The sequence below is a fragment of the Rattus norvegicus genome, chromosome 1, assembly GCF_021556685.1.
Source record: "Rattus norvegicus strain SHRSP/BbbUtx chromosome 1, alternate assembly SHRSP_T2T, whole genome shotgun sequence".
In the NCBI taxonomy this organism is placed as follows: domain Eukaryota; kingdom Metazoa; phylum Chordata; class Mammalia; order Rodentia; family Muridae; genus Rattus; species Rattus norvegicus.
Window position 1 is genome coordinate 153602603 of NC_141534.1, and position 21552 is coordinate 153624154.

General features: G+C 36.9%; 1 protein-coding gene across 4 annotated transcripts in view; it reads left to right on the plus strand.

Annotated features, from left to right (window-relative positions):
* Nox4 (NADPH oxidase 4) overlaps nucleotides 1–21289 on the plus strand; it is a 166801-nt gene extending 145512 nt beyond the window's left edge. For 3 of the 4 annotated variants that reach the window (XM_087595397.1, XM_087595403.1, XM_087595410.1), the window contains 3 exons: nucleotides 1994–2062; nucleotides 3933–4033; nucleotides 19329–21289. In XM_087595397.1, the coding sequence (XP_087451523.1) occupies nucleotides 1994–2062; nucleotides 3933–4033; nucleotides 19329–19449 (291 nt within the window). In that variant the 3' untranslated portion in view covers nucleotides 19450–21289. The remainder of the gene's footprint in view (nucleotides 1–1993; nucleotides 2063–3932; nucleotides 4034–19328) is intronic. The other variant, NM_053524.1, reaches the window with a different exon arrangement.
* Nucleotides 21290–21552: the final 263 nt, after the last annotated feature.

The following is a 21552-nucleotide window of genomic DNA, read 5'->3' on the forward strand; positions in this document are numbered from 1 at the left end:
ATAATAAGAAAAGCCAAAGTGATCATCACAGGCAGGACAGCATCTTCTAACCTGTTATAATAAATTGCCCTCATAGTCTTATTTATATAATCAGCAGGTTTCTTGATCCACTATACAGTTTTAAAAATCAAAAAGGTTCGCAGACTAGTTCACTAGGAATGTAAAATCTGCTATTACTTCACCTACCAAGTGTGTGTCACTAGAATTATTGTAACTTCTAACATATTATTTGTATTTCTCTTCAAATTACTTTAAAGGTTATTGCTACATCTCAAATATTTTTTCTCTGAGCAAGAATAGAATCAGTTCATTGTCTCTACTGATATAGAGAATTCCTGGGCTCACTGTATCTGATTTACTTATCAATTCCTTAATATGGTCTACTTTGCATCTGTACACACTGCTCAGTGATTGCTCCCTTGCTTCCTTAAAACATTTTTCTTCCTGGAGGCTAAGTGTGTAATCATCCTGCAAATAACCTTAACTGTCTCCTGAGAATTAGGATCTGTCTTAGGATCTAAAGATATATTAGGTAACAAAATAAAAACACTTTTTTTATACTCTCCCTTGCAGTCAGAGTAACATAGAAAACTAAACCACTGTATAGGCAGCACGTCTGATTCTGAGATCTCAATTTGGACCAAAAAGAAAAGGAAAGTAGAAATATATCAATGTGTCCAACAGAGGGGCTGTTTACTTAAAGAGTGTGTTCAGGAATGTCCACCAAGCCATGTGCTGTTGGGATGTCTTGAGTGTATTCATTAGTCAAATGTCTTGGATGCAAATTCAAGTCAGGTTACCTAATGCCACAAGTTCCCTGATGCAGCCATATGTTGAGTGCAATGGTAGAAGAAGAGGGAGGTATGTAGCATAAGAAAAACTAAAATGCAACTGGAGAGTGGTATGCATGTGTGTGCATGTACGTTGAATGCATGCATGTGTGTAGTATTCTTGCCAGGGTAGACTGCAGAAGGCTTGTAGACTTTATATTTTTAAAAAAGAGACATATGTATACCTAGAATTATTGAAATTATGGACTTGAACAAAGATAATTCTACAAGAATTATTTACAGCATTCCCAAATACTCAAACACCTCATATATATCTGATGGACAAAACAAAATACTGTGTATTTATATAATAAAATCATTTAATATGAAGAGAATTCTGATACATGCTAAAATTTAATTGAACCTTAGAAATACTATGCTAATTAAAGTGATGGAAGTAAGCCAAATATGAAGTGACAACTACTTTATGGCACCATTTATAAAAGAGACTTGGAGTAGTTCACTTTGTAGTTCGTTAGTTGTTAATGTTTAGCAATAGTTTCTGGGTGAAAGAGGGAAAGGAAAGCTTTCGGTTTACTTTATCTAGATTTCTTCTTGGCAGGTGTACTTCTAGTCTCGTGGACTTTTATTCGAGGAAAATCCATAGTGAATGAATAGAATGCCAGATGGCATATCTACTTTTTATGCTTTGGATTTATTTTACTATCATGAATATCCTATATCACTACTGTCCTTTTTAAAATGAAAATTGTGTTTATTGATGAGGGAAGCCATGGGTTAAAATTTAGGGCATCTTAGAGGTTGTTTGTAAGAAACTAAGAGGAGGAATACCTTGCTTAGCATGATTTACTATGTATCTTTAGATTTGGGTGACTGCTTCTATTATCAAAACCGTCATCACTAAATTTCACCAGAGCAAGTTATTTTGAGAGAATAACTGTCTGTCTGTTTATCACTTATCATCTCTCGGCCTACTTTATCAAAACCGTCATCACTAAATTTCACCAGAGCAAGTTATTTTGAGAGAATAACTATCTGTCTGTTTATCACTTATCATCTCTCGGCCTACTTTTATTTTATTAGGAGTATTTGCTATGATAAGCCAAAGTTTTTACTGCATTATAGAATCACATATGCTAGGTACAAACTCTGAATATTTACAAAGAATTTAAATGAGGCTTTTCATTTTTATGTTCCCTCAGTTTTGGCAAGAAAACAGACCTGACTTTGTGAACATCCAGCTGTACCTCAGTCAAACAGATGGGATACAGGTATGTGGCTGGATATTATTGTTAATTAAATGAGCCTCTTGATAATGGAAGATTTACTGTAAGAGCTGTGCTGGAAGAAAATTTCTACATGGGGTTTTAGCAGAAATGTCCTAGAGGAAAGTCTCTATTGGGATACATCCAGGAAACTCATAGCTCGTCCTTGATGTCAATTCTGTTGTGCCTTTCAGTTCTCCTCTCAGCATGCTGAAGTAAACGTCCTGATTCCATTTTTCTCCTTTGGGGTTGTTTCAAATTTCATGTCTCTAGGGAGACATCAAGTAATAAATGAACAACCTTGTGATCTTTCTTCCGTAGAGGGAAGGTTTTCTGAGATGAGAAAAGATACAGTCATACACAATTAAGCATTCCATCCCACAGGAATCTAACATAGAAACAATAAGAGCCATCATGCCTTATTTACTATAAGAGAGACTAAGCTGAGAATTTTCCCATATATCATTTTGGATAATCTCAGTTAATTTGAGCAATGCATATTATTACATTCTATATTATAATGGGAATCAAACTAACGTTTAGAAATATCAAATAGTTGCATAATGTGATGAATATTTGTGCAAATGTTTTTCCAGATTTTTTTAAAAGTCTGTGTGTGTCTGTGTTTTTGTGCACACAAGTATATGTGTACACTTCCTACAGAGCTGAAAGTTATTCTTAAATTCCTCACCTCCTTTGAGACAAGATGTTTATCCAAAAACCCACCGATTAGGCCAGACTGCCCAGCCAGTGAGCCCCAAACACCCAACATCTCACCTCATAACTGTCACTACAAGTGCACATTGTCTTATTCAGCATTTGTACATAGCTTCCAGGGATTGTGCTCAAGCCCTCAAACTTACAAGGCAAGAGTTTCAGTGAATAAGCCCCTAGACGTTTAGTATTCTTTTTCTTCATCTCTTTTTATTATTCAGATAAAATATGAATGCTTATCAGGTACCTAAAAACTGTCCTAATCAGTTTCCGAAGGTTTTAGTTAATAGGCTATTGTTTTTATTTCATTTTACCACAGCTGTAAAGCAGGAAAATCTATTTTTTCTGATAAAATTGTAACTAGGTTATGTATGATATATATATACAATCTAATGATAAAGTAAGGACAGATAAATTATATCTGGTATTGAGTCTGCTTAACTGAAAGTCAAGCACTTTCTCTGATCCTTATTTCCCTCTGACTGTTCACTGTCAATTAAGAACTTTCTCTTCGATCTGATGCCCTCTTCTTGTGTGTCCGAAGACAGCTACAGTGTACTCCTATACAATAAATAAATAAAATCTTTAAAAAAAAAGAACTTTCTCTTCTCCTTATTTCCCTCTGACTGTTCACTGTCAATTAAGAACAAGTGTTTATTCTTTGCAAGGATGAGCCCATTACCAGTCACCGGATGATTGGGTACAGACTTTGACATCAGGTGTCTTGGGAGATCATATCTAGAGTTTTACCCCAAATTTGTGATGACAATTTTTGCTAATCTACTCATATAATATCTTAGTTTGACAACTGTACTTAGGTACAAACATATGTCAATGGCATTTAGTTTTGAGCCCACTTAGTAGTATGTGATGAACTGGAATGTGTTCTTCATCTTATATTGAAATTTTTTAAGAATGAAGCCAATAACTAAAACCAAGACAAGTCATCAGTTCGTGAAAATGACATTCAAAAGAATACTGAATTTTGAAGGGAAAGAAAATAAAAGTGACACTTTGTAGTGGTTGTACTTCATAGAATTCCATTTTGCTATTTATGTCACAATAATTTGGAAGGAGATGCTATCTCAGCTGAAATCTTGTAAGAGAAACGTGGTATTTATCCAAAGCTGCATCTTATAAAATATGTCCTTTCTTTTTACAGAAGATAATTGGAGAAAAATACCACACATTGAATTCTAGACTTTTTATTGGGCGTCCTCGGTGGAAGCTTTTATTTGATGAAATAGCAAAATGTAACAGAGGGTAAGTTAACATATGGCTGAAGACCGAATCAAAATATCCCTGGGCCATCTTGTGATATGTTTGAAGATGAATTGCCACTATGTTTGCCACAAAGTTTTTGAACACTAATTTTCAATCAATAAATGAAGTAAACTAGTTATCACTCTAAAAACCTGGAATACAGAATAACTTAAAAATGAATTAGACATAGTTAAGTATTTGTGAATTAGAGTCACTCACCTACTTTTGAAACTGTGTACTTGCTTTACCATTGATATTTGTTTATCTATCTATGTATTAATAGGAGGGGGAGTGGGAGTCGAGATAGGGTTTCTGTGTGTAGGCCTGACTGTCCTGGAATACTTTCTGAAGACCAACATTACCTCAAACACAGAGATCGTCTGCCTGCCAAGTGCTAGTATTAAAGGCATGTGTCACCACCACTTAGATTAACATCGATATTTATTTTCATGGTATATATCAGACAATCAACATGAAAGATTTTCAGTGTCAAATTGGGTAAATAAAGTAATGTCACCAGTGCTTCTAGCAATAGTCACGTTCAAAAGTTATTTCTAATTTTGTTAATCATTCCATTCATTTATATCTCAAGTGATATCCCACTTCCCCGTTATCCCTCCACAAAGCCTCATCCCACATCTGCCCTTTCCTCCCTCCTCTTTGCCTCCGTGAGGGTGCTCCCCCACCCAACCATCCTTTCCTACCCCACCACTCCAGCATCCCCCACACTGGGGCATCAAACCTTCACAGGACCAAGGGCCTCCCCTCCCACTGATGTCAAACAAGGCCATCTCTGCTACATATGTATCTAAACCAGTGGATCCCTCCCTGTACATTCCTTGGTTGGTTGTCTAATCCCTGGGGACACTGGTTGGTTCAGCCAGCCAATGTTGTTCTTCCTATGGGGTTGCAATTCCTGCCTGCTCTTCTAGTCCTTCTGCCTGCTCCTCCACCAGGGTCCCTGAGCTCAGTCTGATGGTTGGCTCCAAGCACGTACATCTGTATTGGTCAGTTGCTTGCTGAAACTCCCAAAGAACAATCACACCAGGTTCCTGCCAGCAAGTGCCTCTTAGCAACTGAAACAATATCTGGTTTGGTGTCTGTAGCCAGGATAGATCCCTGGATGGGGTGGTCCCTGGATGGCCCTTCCTTCAGTCTCTGCTCCAGTTTTGTCCCTGTTCTTCCCTTGGACAGGAACATTTCTCGGTTAAAAACTTTCAGATGGGTATGTGACCCCATCCCTCTATTGCAGCCTATGCCTGTCTACTGGAGATGGTCTCTACAGGTTCTATCTTCCCTTTTCTGCACATTTCGGCTAAAGTCATCCCCTTTGGGTATTGGGAGCATCTCATTTCTCTGGCATCTGGGAACCCTCTAGTGGCTGTCTCCTCTTCCTCATCCCCCACTGCTACATATTTTTATTAGATTTTCTGACTTTCTACATCTTCCCATCCCCTCCGGCACCTGATATTGCCCCTTTTTTCCTCCCCTTCCCCTCTCTCACCCAGAAACCCATTCCCTCCACCGTCCTTGATCATCCTCTAACCCCCTTAATGCAGAACTGAAGCATTCACACCTTGGTTTTCCTGCCTCATGAGCACCATGTGGTCTGTGGGTTGTATTGTGGGCATTGTGAGCTTTTGGGATAATATCCACTCATCAGTGAGTACGTACTATGTGTGTTCTTTTGTGTCTGGGTTACCTCATTCAGGATAATATCTTCTAATTTTATCCATTTGCCAGCGAATTTCACAATGCCATTGTTTTTAATAGCTGAGTAGCACTCCATTGTGTAAATAATATCACATTTTCTGTATCCATTCTTCCATTGAGAGGCATCTGGGTTGATTCCAGCTTCTGGCTATTATAAATAAGGCCGCTATGAACATAGTAGAGCACGTGTCCTTGTTATATGTTGCAGCATCTTTTTAGGTATATGCCCAGGAGAGGTATAGCTGGGTAGATCTATTTCCAATTTTCTGAGGAACCGCCAGATTGATTCCTGGAGTGGTTATTCTAGCTTGCAATCCCACCAACAATGGAGGAGTATTCCTCTTTCTCCACATCCTCACCGGCATCTGCTGTCACCTGAGTTTTTAATCTTAGCCATTTTTTCTGATGTGAGATGGAATCTCAGGGTTGTTTTGATCTGCATTTCCCTGATGCCTAAAGATCTTGAACGTTTCTTTAGTTCCTTCTTGACGACTCAAGATTCCTCAGTTGAGAATTTCTTTGTTTAGCTTTGTACACCTTTTTAATAGAGTTATTTGGTTCTCTAGAGTCTAACTTCTTGAGTTCTTTGATTTCATTTGATATTAGCCCTCTATCAGATGTCAGGTTGGTAAAAGTCTTTTAACAATCTGTAGGTTACCGCTTTGTCCTATTGACAGTATCCTTTGCCTTACAGCAGCTTTTCTATTTTAGGAGATTCCACTCGTCAATAGTTGATCTTAGAGCCTGAGTCATTGGTGTTCTGTTTTAAGTTTATAACCTGAGTTTAATTTTCCGATGTTTTATAAGTTGCAATTTAAATATTGTAAATATAGATATTTTAAAATGAATTGCTTTAAACATATACACCGGAATAGAAATATCGTAGTTGCTTGGTTGTTAAAATGGTGCCTGAAGAAGCTCTTATTTATTAACTGGAAATTGTACATCATTTCCCCTTAAACTTGAATTGCTATTCCACTAACCCCTTGAATTCTCTTAGAATCCAATATATTTTTACACCTGAAAAGGTATACTTTGATTCTTAAATTTATCTTTCTTCTCTATCAGCATGCACATAAATTATAAGTTTGCTTTCAAATATTTTATGAGTACCTTATTCACCAGTTAATATTTTAACATGACTGTGTTTACCATTCAGTTACTAGTGTGGGATAGATTTGTTTGAAGATATGTATCATTGGGGAGGTTCATCACTGTGAAAGCATCATGTAGCACGTACTTAGATATTATTGTACAGGGTTCGCATTGCAGTCTATTTCTTTATACCAACTTCACCACAAACTCATTTTTAATGTGCTGTACTTAAGTATTAATGACAGGTACAGCATCATTAAGTAAGGGGAATTTTTAGTTCTATTTTTGTAAGACTCAACCCAAGAGACTCCCATGAATGAGACATGAGACTGGAGACCGCTGTAATGGCATGAGGAATTTTTTATGTCCAGCTAGAGGTCAGCCAACCTCTCGAGGAGAAGCAAATCCCAATCAATCCGTAAAGTACAGTTTTATACATTTCATAAAGGGCGAGATAGAGATTGGGCATACAGGGGCATTGGTGAGAGTTTGGCTACAAACCAGGGCAGTGCCAGGGTCCTTGAAATGCATTCCTTTAGACAATGTTAAGACAGTCCTACTGTGAAGACAGGGCTCCTGGTAATCTCAGAGACTGCCCTAGACTGTATTGCTGCACTCCCTCCTGGATGGGAGGAACTGTCTGAGGCTGGTTTACTCCCTATGGATGGGAGGAGCTGTCTGAGGCTGGTTTAATCCCTCATGGATGGGAGGAGCTGTCTGAGGCTGGTGGAAAAATACTAGCCCTCACATTTTCCTGTTATGGAACCATAATCATATGTGTTCTTAGTCTTTGATGCAAATGTCATTATGTGGTTCATGAATGCAGTTGAATAATTTATAATTTTAAAAATACATTTCAATATATACAGAGGATACTTAAATGTATAAACATGCTTAAAACATCTGTCAGATCTCCAAATCTCTATATATGTCAATATATACATGTGCTTATTTAAATAGAGATACAATGCAGTCCAGTTTTCCTAATGATATAAAGAATAATACAATATAAGGTAAAGTTATTCATAAGAAAAAATAATCTAGCCAAGAGTGGTAGTAAACCAGACATGTCTAAGCCTGCTTCTCTTATATAGTAAACCTTTTCTTTTTAAGTAAGTTGATGGATTACAGTATCAAATAACAAATGTGTAATATAGTAAATATATAAGCCTATTAGCAAGATCATCATTTATCATTAAGTATTATGTATCATGAAAAAATAATTTTTCATTAGCAAGAACTTTATAGTTCTGGTTTTTTGTTTTGTTTTGTTTTTATGTTATGGGGCCACAATGAGGTGTGATAAATATTTGGTTGAAATTTCATTATGTACTGTATGAATGTAGTTGAAAATTTTATAATTTTAAAAATTTGTTTTGATATACATAGACAGTATTAATTCTAAATGTATAGGCCAGCTTGTAGAAAGATGAGTTTTAAAGAGGTTCTCCAACCCATAAATTCATGAACAATCAAATGCCTTGAAAAGACCACTAACTTACTGTGGCCTCTAATTGCTCCCTCAGAAAATTTCATTCAGAAGATTAAATTGAAGTCAAAGGAGCCAAATGTAAAGACTTAAAGCTACCCGTGTGGTTCAAGTTGAGGCATGTTTGAAATTACTTCAGTTGCATTCTTTTTTCTTTGATAAAGTACTTTTCTAATGGACAGAGAATGATTATTTACTTCAAAACAGTGATACTTTCTAAAATTCCATTTCCTAGTAATGATGAAAAGAAATCTCAGTCCAGTTTTGGACATATTCTTTTCTCCCGTCTCTGGCATTAGATGTGATAAATTTGTCCTATTGATCTGAGCCTTGGTGTAGATACCACAGAGACATTCAACACTGCTATATACTGAATTCTGAGAACAGGAATCTCTTTTGTTTTCCATACCTCATGGATGAAAATTTCATCAGTTTCCTGAGTGCAAATCTAAATCCACACCCCAGTGCTCTGGCTCTCTTATAACAAATCAGGTCAGGATTATTAGCTCCTTCCATTAGTTTGTGAGAATTACTAATTGTCATAAAGTTTATACTTCATACTGATAATCTGTTTATTTGTTTATTTGTTCCTTTCTTATGAGACTGGTATAGGAGTGAATGTTCACCATCTACTGTTGATCCTCTGTACTGCCCCTTGCTGTGTGCATTTACTCTGCGACATGGTTGTGAAATTAATTCTTTGTGTTTTAATTATTTATATTTTATAAAACATACTTGGGAAAGAATGGGTTGATATCCTAACAATTATTAATTAGAACACTGAATACTACATCAATAGAAGACTTCACTTAAAACATTTGGTTAACCTCATGCATATAAGTCACTGAAACAATAGACTAAAGAGACGACTAACACATACATTGAGTTTTAACACTGTATGTTGGATGAACATGATTTTTTTTTATTTTCAGAAAAGGTTAATGTATTAAGACAGTGGCATCCATATTGTATATGATATAGATTGCATGTCTAGATTCTATATCTCAGAGGTGGCTGCTGTTTTTTGTCATAAATTCTTAAAGAAATTTCAAGAACCTGTGTAAATGCCTTTGTGCTGATTGTCTGTTGGCAACTTTGATACTTAGTATGGTCATCTGGGAAGAAGGAACCTCAGGTGAGTAAATGCCCCATAATACTGGCCCACAGGAGAGTCTGTGGAAACATTTTCTTGACTGGTGATTGATATGTCCAGCCTCTGTGGGCAGTGCCACCCCTGGGCAGATGGTACTGGGATGTAGAAACAGCAAGCCCTTGAGAGCAGTCCAGTAAGCAGTGGATTCTGCTTCAGTTTCTGCCTACAGTCTGGCCTGTAGTTTCTGTCCCAATATCTCTTCTTGATGGGCTACAAGCTGTAAGGTGAAATCAATCTTTTACTCCCGAAATTGCTTTTGCTCATTATGTTTCTCATTGCAATAAAAAATAGTGTATAAATTCATAGATATACAAACAAGAAACATAAGCTTTAATTTTTTAAGCAAAAAATATATTGACCCTACAGTAGATAATTATTGATTTTTAAAAAGTATTTTCAAATGTTTTTTAATCAGCTTTTGATGATACTCTTATGTTTTGATCATGGACAATTTTTATATAATCTTATAAAATTTTCTATGACACAACTTTGTATTCACTTTTGTTACATTTTTCATTATTATACAGGTTGTGAAAAAGTTAATTTTCATATGATTTTTCCTTTGTTCTTGACATATTTAGAGTTATTCTAATCAGCTTCCAAATATGCAGATATTTTTCAATTATATTTTGATACTTATACAGATTTGTTTGAAAATCTTCTGATTAAGCTTTAAACTGGAGAGTAGCACACCCTGTCAAACAATTTTATATATAAATATTTAAAAACTACTTTTTTTTCTTCTACTGAAAATAAATATTTTTTCATATAGCATTCTGGTTATAGTTTGTTTCTTTTCCTTCCCATATGGATCCACCACACTTTTCGGTCTCTCATTAAAAAAACAAACAGGCTTCTAAGGTATAATAATTAATATAATACGACATGACATGATAAAACAAAGACAAACAGATTAGAATAAAACAAAATAAGCAGAAGGAAAGCACACAAGGTAAGTCACAAGGAAAAGGCGTAGATGACGAGACAGTTTTTGAAATACTCAGGAATCCCCTAAAAAAATGCTTAACTGGAAGCCATAGTACATATGCAAATGACTTGTAAAGTAAAATTTAAAAACAGTAATAAATTTTAAAAAAATAAAAATCCCTAATGTGGCATTAGAAGACAAAGAACCTCCAAAACTGCTATTGAAATTATTTTTATTTATTTATTTATTTTTTTTTTGGCCGTCTACCCCTGGACATGCAAACTACCTTCAAGATTCCCCAGTGAGACACCCTTAGAGAAAATTAAAATTTCATGTGCAACTTCTATTTAAGGATGGGGACATGTGTCTACTTATTTCAGATCTAAGACCCCTAATATGCTTAGGAAGAAGCTTCTCTGATGATGGCCAAGCAAAGCTCTGATCTGTGAATATAACAGAATGTCATTGGGAGCCATTTTATCGATACATCCCTTTAGCAAGATAGTAGTAGTATTTGGTTTTCCCCCTTCTTCCTAAACAAGTTCCTAGTCACTCAGAGAACATCAGCTATGGGTTTCATCTTATGGATCGGGCTTTAAGTTAAATCCAGCATTGCTTGGTTACTGCCACAAACTTTGCACCACAATTGCTCTAGTTTGACCTGCAAGGAGGACTCCACTGTAGATGGCATGGTGTTTTATTTCTCTTTTGGTAACATCCAGCATACCATCTGCGTCCTAAGGTAACTAACCCATAGGAATGAAGGTCCTAGGTAGGCACCAGACCAACTTCACTGTATTCAGTGGGTTGTATAGGTCAAGCAATGGGGTCATACCATCAGTTTGTGAAGATCAGCCTTTAGTCCTAACAATAGCCTGGGTTGTTCTGACCTTCCAATGGGATCCCTTTGAGCAACAACTCTATTACATATAACCCAATCCTGCTACTTGAAGCTTCATTTGATGACGAGGAAAATCCAGGTGTCCTTCTATCTCCATATTATTTTGTGATTTTATTTAGATCTCCGTGTGTGTGTTTGTGTGTGTGTGTGTGTGTGTGTGTGTGTGTGTGTGAAGCTTCTCCTGTACTAGGTTTCCACACTACCACTTAACTGCTCCTTAATTTTAGCTGCTCTTCCATTTTTCTTTCCTTGTGCTCTTCTCTCATTCCACTTATTAGCTAGAGAGTTTGTAAACTTTATAAGACAGGGGTGAGCATGAAAAAGTTAGTTTATTTACTAGTATGTTTAAGATAGGCAAAGCAATTAGGAATGACTGATTCTGTCTGTGAATTCACTTGATATTGGAGTAAGAAAACTTACATTTCCACTTTGTGTATCTGGATTGTCAATTTGACAGTGTTTAGAATTATCATAGAAATAAATCTCTGGATGTTTGTGTGAGGGTTTTTACAGAGATGATTACCTAATGTGGAATAAACACTGTGAAAATATCACCATTCCATTAGCTGCTGTCTCAGAATCAACGAAAAGGAGAATGGAGAGGCTCAACCACATTCATTGCTCCCTAATCCTTGATTATGGGTGTGATAGTATTAACCACCGCATGCTCTTACAGTTACGCCTTTTCTACCAGAATAGACTACACCCACAATCTATCCAGGGAAAAAGAAAAAGTCTGTTGAAAAATAATACTCACTTCTTAAAACTTATTGAGATCAGTTTCACTGACCAGGATATGGTCTATCTAATATACTCATTTGAAATGATTTTTTAATTAACTATTGTTGACTGGCTGAGTAATAAATAACAGATGACAATAGTTTTAATTAGTTAATGGTAGTGTTCAAAATTTTAGTATACTTATGGTCTTCTTGTTTACTTTTCTCAATGTGTGGAAATCAACTATAGTTTTGGGTCTATGGGTCCTTGAAATGCCATATATATATATATATATATATATATATATATATATATATATATATATATATATATATATGATTTCAAGTACATTAAAACTTTAACTGTGTTGATTTTGAATTTCGTAGAGATATGGTGGCTTTGAGCTTATCAGTTTAGTCCTAGCATGTTTATGTGTTCATCATTTTGTCATCTTCTATGTTGCTTTGGATTCATTATTTTTATGAGTATTTTCTCCAGTTGTCATGCCTTCCGAAATAACAGCTTTGGACAGTTGGTTCCCAACCTTTTTTTTTTCTAAGCATAAGTGGTTAACAAACAAAAGAAAGAAAGAAAGAAAGAAAGAAAGAAAGAAAGAAAGAAAGAAAGAAAGGAAGAAAGAAAGAAGGAAACAAAGAAAGAAAGAAAGAAAGAAAGAAAGAAAGAAAGAAAGAAAGAAAGAAAGAAGCTCTTGAGCCCATTCTCAACTCCCCAGTATTGAAGCTCTTGGATCTGTAGAGCTGTGTGAAGGTCATATAGGAATTGTAATGAAGTCAAAATTGGACGAATTCTTTTCTAGATCTGTACTACAGTTTATCATTTTTTATTCATTATTTTATTTATTCATATCACAAATGTTTCCCCCCTTCCACTCCTCCCAGAATTCTTTACCCTATCTCCCCTACCTTAGCCTCTGAGAGGGTGCTACCTGCACCCTCGGTTGACACTCTTGGTCTTTCTATGGGACTGCAATCCCTATCAGATTCTTCTTTACTTCCCCTAACTCTTCCACAGAGGTCCCCAACCTCAGTCCAACGGTTGATTGTGGCATCTGTTTCAGTCTGTTCCTGGTAGAGCCTCTCAGTTGACAATTACAGCTAACCAGAATGCCACCTTGATAACACTTTGCCTCTTCATGAATTTTTATGAGCTTCCTTGTAATAGTGTTTTACTTTCAGTAAATTCAGTTTTTGTTAGAAAACTTTTGATTCTGTTTTCACTTTCAAAGACATTTCTGTATAGATAGAGCTTATTACACAATAGTTTACATTTTGCTTTGTTAGCACTTTCAGATATCTGTCACTCTACTACACCCTGACATGTTTGAGGCACATGCCTATTACCTTCACATTTCTTCTTCCCTTTATCATGCATAATATATAGATTTTATCCCTTTCTAGGCACCTCTCAAGTTTTCTCTTTGTTATACCCTTTCAATATTTTCTTGAAGTTCAGGAGATGTTTTTTGTTTGTTTGGTCTCTTTAACCAATGATACTTTTTTAGTTTCCCACACTGTTCTTTGTCATACCGATTGTTGCCAGGCTGAAAGAAATGGTAAATGTAGGTTTGGTTTGTTTTCTTGATTTTTTTTCCCAAGAGAGTATAGTATGTGTTCAGTTTCTGAAACACCTTGTTCACACATCTTTGGGATGATAGATAGATAGATAGATAGATAGATAGATAGATAGATAGATAGATAGATAGATAGATAGATAGAAGATAGATAGATGATAAAATATGTGAGAGTTTTATGAATATATAAAGTATATTTTGAGCACAGTTTCCTTCAGCTCCCCCTACCTTCCCTCAGATTCCCTTTCCCCACACTTCCCAACTTCACATCACTTTAAAACAACCAAATTCAGTTTGTGCTGTCTTCATACAAATGCGTAGGATGGTTGACCTACCAAGAGTCAGACCCTTAAAAAACTGACTCTCTCCTTAGCATCCATCAACTGTCCATAACTCCTCAGTTCAGGGTGGTGGCTCTTGAACCCTACCTCCATGCTGCAATGCTGATTTTCCTGATCTTGCGTAGGTCTTGCACAGACAAACACAGCTGTCATCATGAGTGTTAACAATATTACTGTGTTCAGAGATTTTCATCACAGTCCTCCCTATACGCTGGTACTTAAAAATCACCCCTTCTTCCATCACAGTGCCTGAGCCTTTAGTAGAAGTTGTGTTATAAGATGCCCCATATGTGGAAGAGTATTCCCGGATACTAATTTTCTGCACTTTGACCAGTTGTAAGTTTCTACATTAACTTAGTGCAACATTTTCTGCTGAATTTTCAGATCTAAACTGATTTTGGGTATAAAGATATCAATTTAGTGGATTGATTAGTACTGTGTTCATGTAGCAGAATAATAGTAGTGGATTCACCCCTAGAGCCTGTTAGCTTCCCTGCCATGTCTTCTTACCCGGATGTATAGTATAAGGTATGTATTCCTCCTGTGAAGTAGGTCTTAAACACAATCAGACAGCAGTTGGTTACACATATCTCACCACTTAGTCCTTATTGTAGCTCTCAGTATTCAGAGCTCGGTAAGACTCTTGATAACATCTATGTCCAACAGCCTACATGGAATCATTTTTGACTGTGAAAGATATCTATGCAGGAGAAAGCTTCCTCATCACAGAGCAACTTGACTCTTCTATATCCTGGGATGAAAGTGTATAGTATATTCGGTAATGCTGTCTTGAGTATCAAATTCTGGTGGGAAGCCAAGGACAATGACAATAACATTCATTACACCCTGTACAATACCTCAGAAAAGCTGCCCATGCCTGATTCTAAGCTTTTTATTTGTCATCCTGTGACTTCTTGGAGATGCATGATCCCTTGTATACAGTAACAGCAATTAACTTTTACATTAATGTGTGTGTGGGTATGTGGGTGAAGTACATATAATAGTAGGTTTGTCATAATTGCAGGGATGCAGGTCAAAGTCAGGATTTTATGAATGCTGGGAAACAGCACTTACCCTGAGGTGTACCTGAAGCTTTCTTTCTTCTCTAATGGAAGAAGATATCTATATTTTACCATCATGACTGTAAAGAAATGTTGTTTTCATGATTCTCCTTTCATTTTTGAAGAGAAAAGCCTTAATAAAAATGTTTCGCCTGGTTGTATGAGTTTATATAAATTCTGGTCTTTGTCTTCTGCTCTCAATTTTGTTGAAGTAATGTGAGCAGACTGCATTTGTCTTCACTGGGATAAGAATTCAACATTTGGAGAGACCTCACCGCCTGATCAGGTGGGCACTCCTGAGGCTGCAGAGCGGAGGAGACCACCAACACTGCCCACCCCTGCCCACATCCCTGGCCCAAGAGGCAACTGTATAAGGCCTCTGGGTTCCCGTAGGGGAGGGCCCAGGAGCAGCAGGACCCCTGCACCTGAGACACCGCCGGAACCTGAGGGAAACAGACCGGATAAACAGTTCTCTGCACCCAAATCCCGTGGGAGGGAGAGCTAAACCTTCAGAGAGGCAGACACGCCTGGGAAACCAGAAGAGACTGCACTCTGTGCACATCCAGACGCCAGAGGAAAACACCAAACGTCATCTGGAACCCTCGTGCACGGAGGCTCCCGGAAAGAGCGGCGCAGATCTTCCCAGTTGCTGCCGCCACGGAGAGGACTTAGGCAGTACCCCACGAGCAAACTTGAGCCTTGGAACCACAGGTAGGACCAACTTTTCCCCTGCAAGAAACCTGCCTGGTGAACTCAAGACACAGGCCCACAGGAACAGCTGAAGACCTGTAGAGAGGAAAAACTACACGCCCGAAAGCAGAGCACTCTGTCCCCATAACTGGCTGAAAGAAAACAGGAAAACAGGTCTACAGCACTCCTGACACACAGGCTTATAGGACAGTCTAGCCACGGTCAGAAATAGCAGAACAAAGTAACACTAGAGATAATCTGATGGCGAGAGGCAAGCGCAGGAACCCAAGCAACAGAAACCAAGACTACATGGCATCATCGGAGCCCAATTCTCCCACCAAAGCAAACACGGAATATCCAAACACACCAGAAAAGCAAGATCTATTTTCAAAATCATATTTGATCATGATGCTGGAGGACTTCAAGAAAGACATAAAGAACTCCCTTGGAGAACAAGTAGAAGCCTACAGAGAGGAATCGCAAAAATCCCTGAAAGAATTCCAGGAAAACACAATCAAACAGTTGAAGGAATTAAAAATGGAAATAGAAGCAATCAAGAAAGAACACATGGAAACAACCCTGGACATAGAAAATCAAAAGAAAAGACAAGGAGCTGTAGATACAAGCTTCACCAACAGAATACAAGAGATGGAAGAGAGAATCTCGGGAGCAGAAGATTCCATAGAAATCATTGACTCAACTGTCAAAGATAATGTAAAGCGGAAAAAAGCTACTGGTCCAAAACATACAGGAAATCCAGGACTCAATGAGAAGATCAAACCTAAGGATAATAGGTATAGAAGAGAGTGAAGACTCCCAGCTCAAAGGACCAGTAAATATCTTCAACAAAATCATAGAAGAAAACTTCCCTAACCTAAAAAAAGAGATACCCATAGGCATACAAGAAGCCTACAGAACTCCAAATAGATTGGACCAGAAAAGAAACACCTCCCGTCACATAATTGTCAAAACACCAAACGCACAAAATAAAGAAAGAATATTAAAAGCAGTAAGGGAAAAAGGTCAAGTAACATATAAAGGCAGACCGATCAGAATCACACCAGACTTTTTGCCAGAAACTATGAAGGCCAGAAGATCCTGGACAGATGTCATACAGACCCTAAGAGAACACAAATGCCAGCCCAGGTTACTGTATCCTGCAAAACTCTCAATTAACATAGACGGAGAAACCAAGATATTCCATGACAAAACCAAATTTACACAATATCTTTCTACAAATCCAGCACTACAAAGGATAATAAAGGGTAAAGCCCAACATAAGGAGGCAAGCTATACCCTAGAAGAAGCAAGAAACTAATCGTCTTGGCAACAAAACAAAGAGAATGAAAGCACACAAACACAACCTCACATCCAAATATGAATATAACAGGAAGCAATAATCACTATTCCTTAATATCTCTCAATATCAATGGCCTCAACTCCCCAATAAAAAGACATAGATTAACAAACTGGATACGCAATGAGGACCCTGCATTCTGCTGCCTACAGGAAACACACCTCAGAGACAAAGACAGACACTACCTCAGAGTGAAAGGCTGGAAAACAACTTTCCAAGCAAATGGTCAGAAGAAGCAAGCTGGAGTAGCCATTCTAATATCAAATAAAATCAATTTTCAATTAAAAGTCATCAAAAAAGATAAGGAAGGACACTTCATATTCATCAAAGGAAAAATCCACCAAGATGAACTCTCAATCCTCATCTTCGATTGGTTTATATACAAGTGTGCAATTTCTAGGCTTGAAAGTAAAATGATGCTATCTGGTGCTGGATAGAGGAGCCTTATTTTTTATTATGGCAGCTTGCTATTGTTGTAACATGGTGATTTGGTTGAACACAATAATGTACAGTAGTAACTGATCTCCCCCTCTTCCTGGATGAGTGAGGAGATGATTAAATGTTGATGTCAGCATCCATGAGCATATTCAGATGAGCTTCTGCTTCTGTTGAAAAGGATGCTGTGTTTGATTGTGGTCCGAAGCTTTGAAGCACTACTTGGCATCTCCTTCCTTGGAGGTCTCACTGTTTAAACATAACAGATTTGATAGCTTGTTGGTAAGGTGAGGTACAGCTTGTCTCCACTAGGTCATCTTCATGTGAATCCGGTGGTTATACGGTTTTGTTCTAGGGATATTTCATTTTTTTAATAATGGTTTTAGCTGACATTCATGGAGAGAATGAATCCTTAGAAGTGTGCCACTAGTGAAAGGAAATCCTGTCTAGAGTATGTTTCTTTACAAAGCTGTGTCACACCATCCTTTGGGCCCTCTGCTGGAAAAGTAGAATCAAGTCTCAAATAATGCCTTTTAAATTGTATCCTCTAGTATTATAGATGTAGGACAGTACTGTATCATACCTCTGTGGATGTAAAATAGCTTGTACCTGCTTTATGATACGTAGTAGTGACCGTGCTTTATCAGAGCTGTTTTTAATGATGTTGCTCAGAATGTTTTCTTTCCAGATGATGATTGAGAAGCTAATTTAAAAAAAAATGGTGCCAGGTACCACAAGAGTAACAGAACTGTGCTGTTTTCTCGGGTTTTGTTTTTTTATTTTTTTTTTAATGGAGTGTGCTGGATGTCTCTACAGTTTTGTTCAGATGACTGCAGAACCTGGAAAAGCTGTTGCTGCTGTTGATGCATAACACACTGCTATTATTGGTCTTTTTATATAAATATAAATATATATATACAGATATATAATTTGAATTTTTTGAAACTTTACCTGTGCTGTCAACTTTCGAAAAAAGTATCCCCGTTTACTGTGTTGAGTTGGCACTGTACAGAAATTAACAGCCATATTGGTCTAGAAATGTTGAACTTAAGTTTTTTCCATTTGTACAGGGGTAACACACTGTATTAAATATGTAAGGTCTTATATACGTGGGTTTGATTAAAAAAACTAATAAAGTATTCTCTAAATTAAAAAAATAGCATAAAAAAAGAATTCAACATTTGTTATCATAAAGGAAGTCAGTGCTTATCGGTAAACCTTGGAGGAAAATCAATTTGAAATACTTAATTCTTGGTATTTATTTTTCCTATTTGTTAAAAATATATGTTTTTGCTTACTGACAGAAGTTTTATATTATATTATAATCAAAGACTACTTGTCCTTTCCCATGAATCCTGCAGTGCATAAACTAAAGAAGTATATATAGATGCATGTGTCGGGGGATGCTTGCAGGTGCATAAAAATGGTTTCCAATTGGTAATCTCTTTCTCTCTCTCTCTCTCTCTCTCTCTCTCTCTCTCTCTCTCTCTCAACTCAATGCAAAATCCTTAGAACAATATTTATAAAATTCCAATTAATTATGTGGCATTTATTCACTCTCTCTCTCTCTTAGTGTGGTTACCAGTGGCATATGGGGATAATACAAAACACACTGCATAATTTCTAGCAGCCAGTTTATGCCTATAGTTACATTCTTTCTGAATTCAACTGTGAGTATCATAATTGGAGAATTGTTTTAAAATGTAAAGCAGCAAGAAATTAAGTTTGCAAATACCTTAAACCCATGTTCATACAGTTCTCTGCTTGTCATGTTCTGCCAAATTTTGTACCTGATTTCCATTTCTTCCCTTCTCTTTCCAGGAAAACAGTTGGAGTTTTCTGCTGTGGACCCAGTTCTATTTCCAAGACTCTTCATAATTTGAGTAACCGGAACAACTCATATGGGACAAAATTTGAATACAATAAAGAATCTTTCAGCTAAAACCTTAGGAGACTACTGGGACTCTAAAGAAGGAACAAGTGCAATTTCTAAGACTTAGAGACTCGGCTGAATCAGACAGCTATGCTATGCCAAAGAATATCAAAGTTTTGCTATTTATGATTATTTAAAATGAGAATTCAAAAAGTGTGGCAAAAATGACATGGTTAATCTGCAAGCCAAAGGGGCCCTGAAGAATATTTGATGTGGTGATTCACATATTGATGGGCAAATTAAAAGAATGCTGTTAGATGCACACTGTTGATTTTTATGGGAAATTCAAGAACTCTCTAATGAGGAGCTGAACTCACTCACTCTGAAGCTGATAGCCACAGCCCTCTTTAAATTGTTTTCAGTCGAACAGGTTCAAAGATTGAACAAAATTAAAAATTCATTGAAACTCAGACTCCATTTTCTACCTTGTGAATAAGTGGAGTAGCTTTAATTTAGATGGGCTCCAGGCAAACACTTGGAGGTTGAAACTGTAGCACAAAACTTTATATCAATACGGGTAGTTCATGTCTGCTGCTTCACTACTGACTCTCATGCCTCCCTGTAGCGTTCCTAGTCTACATGCTCTCAAGTCTTATGCCCCTGTGGATGTCGCACTGACTTTCGTATTTTTGCATCTTACCCTCTGTGTAGGAAAATCTGCTCCCCCTCAGCCAACCTTTGACACAATGAAACAATAGAACTGTTTGATGACAAATTTGTTCAACTTAGTGCTATGGCGTAGTAATGAAAACTGAGAGCAGAGCCCCTTAAGGTGCTGTTTTAAGTTTATGCTTAGACACCAAAGAGCTTTGTATCTTGCACGGAACACGGAAGCACAAGACCTCTCTCCACTGACTCCCTTTGTTTTCAGACAAGAGATGTGGAATTCATGTACCTGAAATGGTACCCTGCTTTGCTTTCTACAAAAGTAGAACTTCAAATTTTAGTTTAGAATCACTAATATTATTTTTCACCGTTTGAAACCATGGTGAGTTATTAGTTTTAAGTTCCCTGTTCATGTGATCCAATCAGTATATGACCTCTCACTATTTAATATTCCCAAATCAGAAGGAAAATCTACATTACTAACTTAATAAAGAAGATATTCATACAGTTTATCCACTTTAGTTTGGTAGATAACTATTAATGCTATCAAATAGAACAGATTGCTGAAATTCATACCTTGCCTTATTCTTGTTAATCTTTTGTGTATCACATGATAACGATAAATGCCATTATTATTTGGCTTTCATGTGATTCACTGATAAATAGTCAAGCACACTACAACATCTAGCACCAACGACCACATTTATATTTAGCTACACATATTGTTCTTTTATCCTTGGAACACTTTCTTATCCCTCCTACGGGCAACGTGCAATGCTCCTGTAGATAAAACTGTGGAGACAAATAAACTATGACATCTTTGCAATACTGTCTAGATGAAAAAGGCTTTTCACAAAACACATATGGCAAAGAACTCATAAAAAAGAAACTTGAGTTGGTCCAAGCTTAATGTGCAATACTGACTTCTTACTGATTATAACGTATTCATATGACTGACCATGAGAATCCATTAGATTTCAGTAATTCAGGTCAAACTTTTAAAAAACAAAGATGATATTTCAGACTTGCTTGCTAGGTGGAGTGAACTTCCTTGCCTAATCTAAATTCCGGCACATGTTCAAGCATCTGTTTGTTAAACATGGTTTATGTTAGAACAGGAATAAGTTAAAGCTTTCTCACACATAGAGAAGACAGCTTTCCTTTGAAAGATTGTATGGTGGCAGATTTTTCTGTGTAAGCCCTAAATCGCTAATTTTGATGGCAATAAATACTAAAATTAAAATGGTGTCCGTGGAATTTGTATAAATTTAGCCGTGCAACAGATAAATCAACAATCTCGAGGAGAGGGAGTTGTTGGTTTATGAAAAAAGAAAAATGATTGAAGAAGTACCATCTAACCACACACTGGCATGATAACCTTAGGAAATGGGGTTCTATCGTTGTTAATGTCATAGTCTGGTCATGTGAATGTGCCAAGTTGCCTCTCATGCTGGCCTTAAGATTTATCAGTTGAGCTTGGTGAGTATTGTTAAAATAGTATTACAT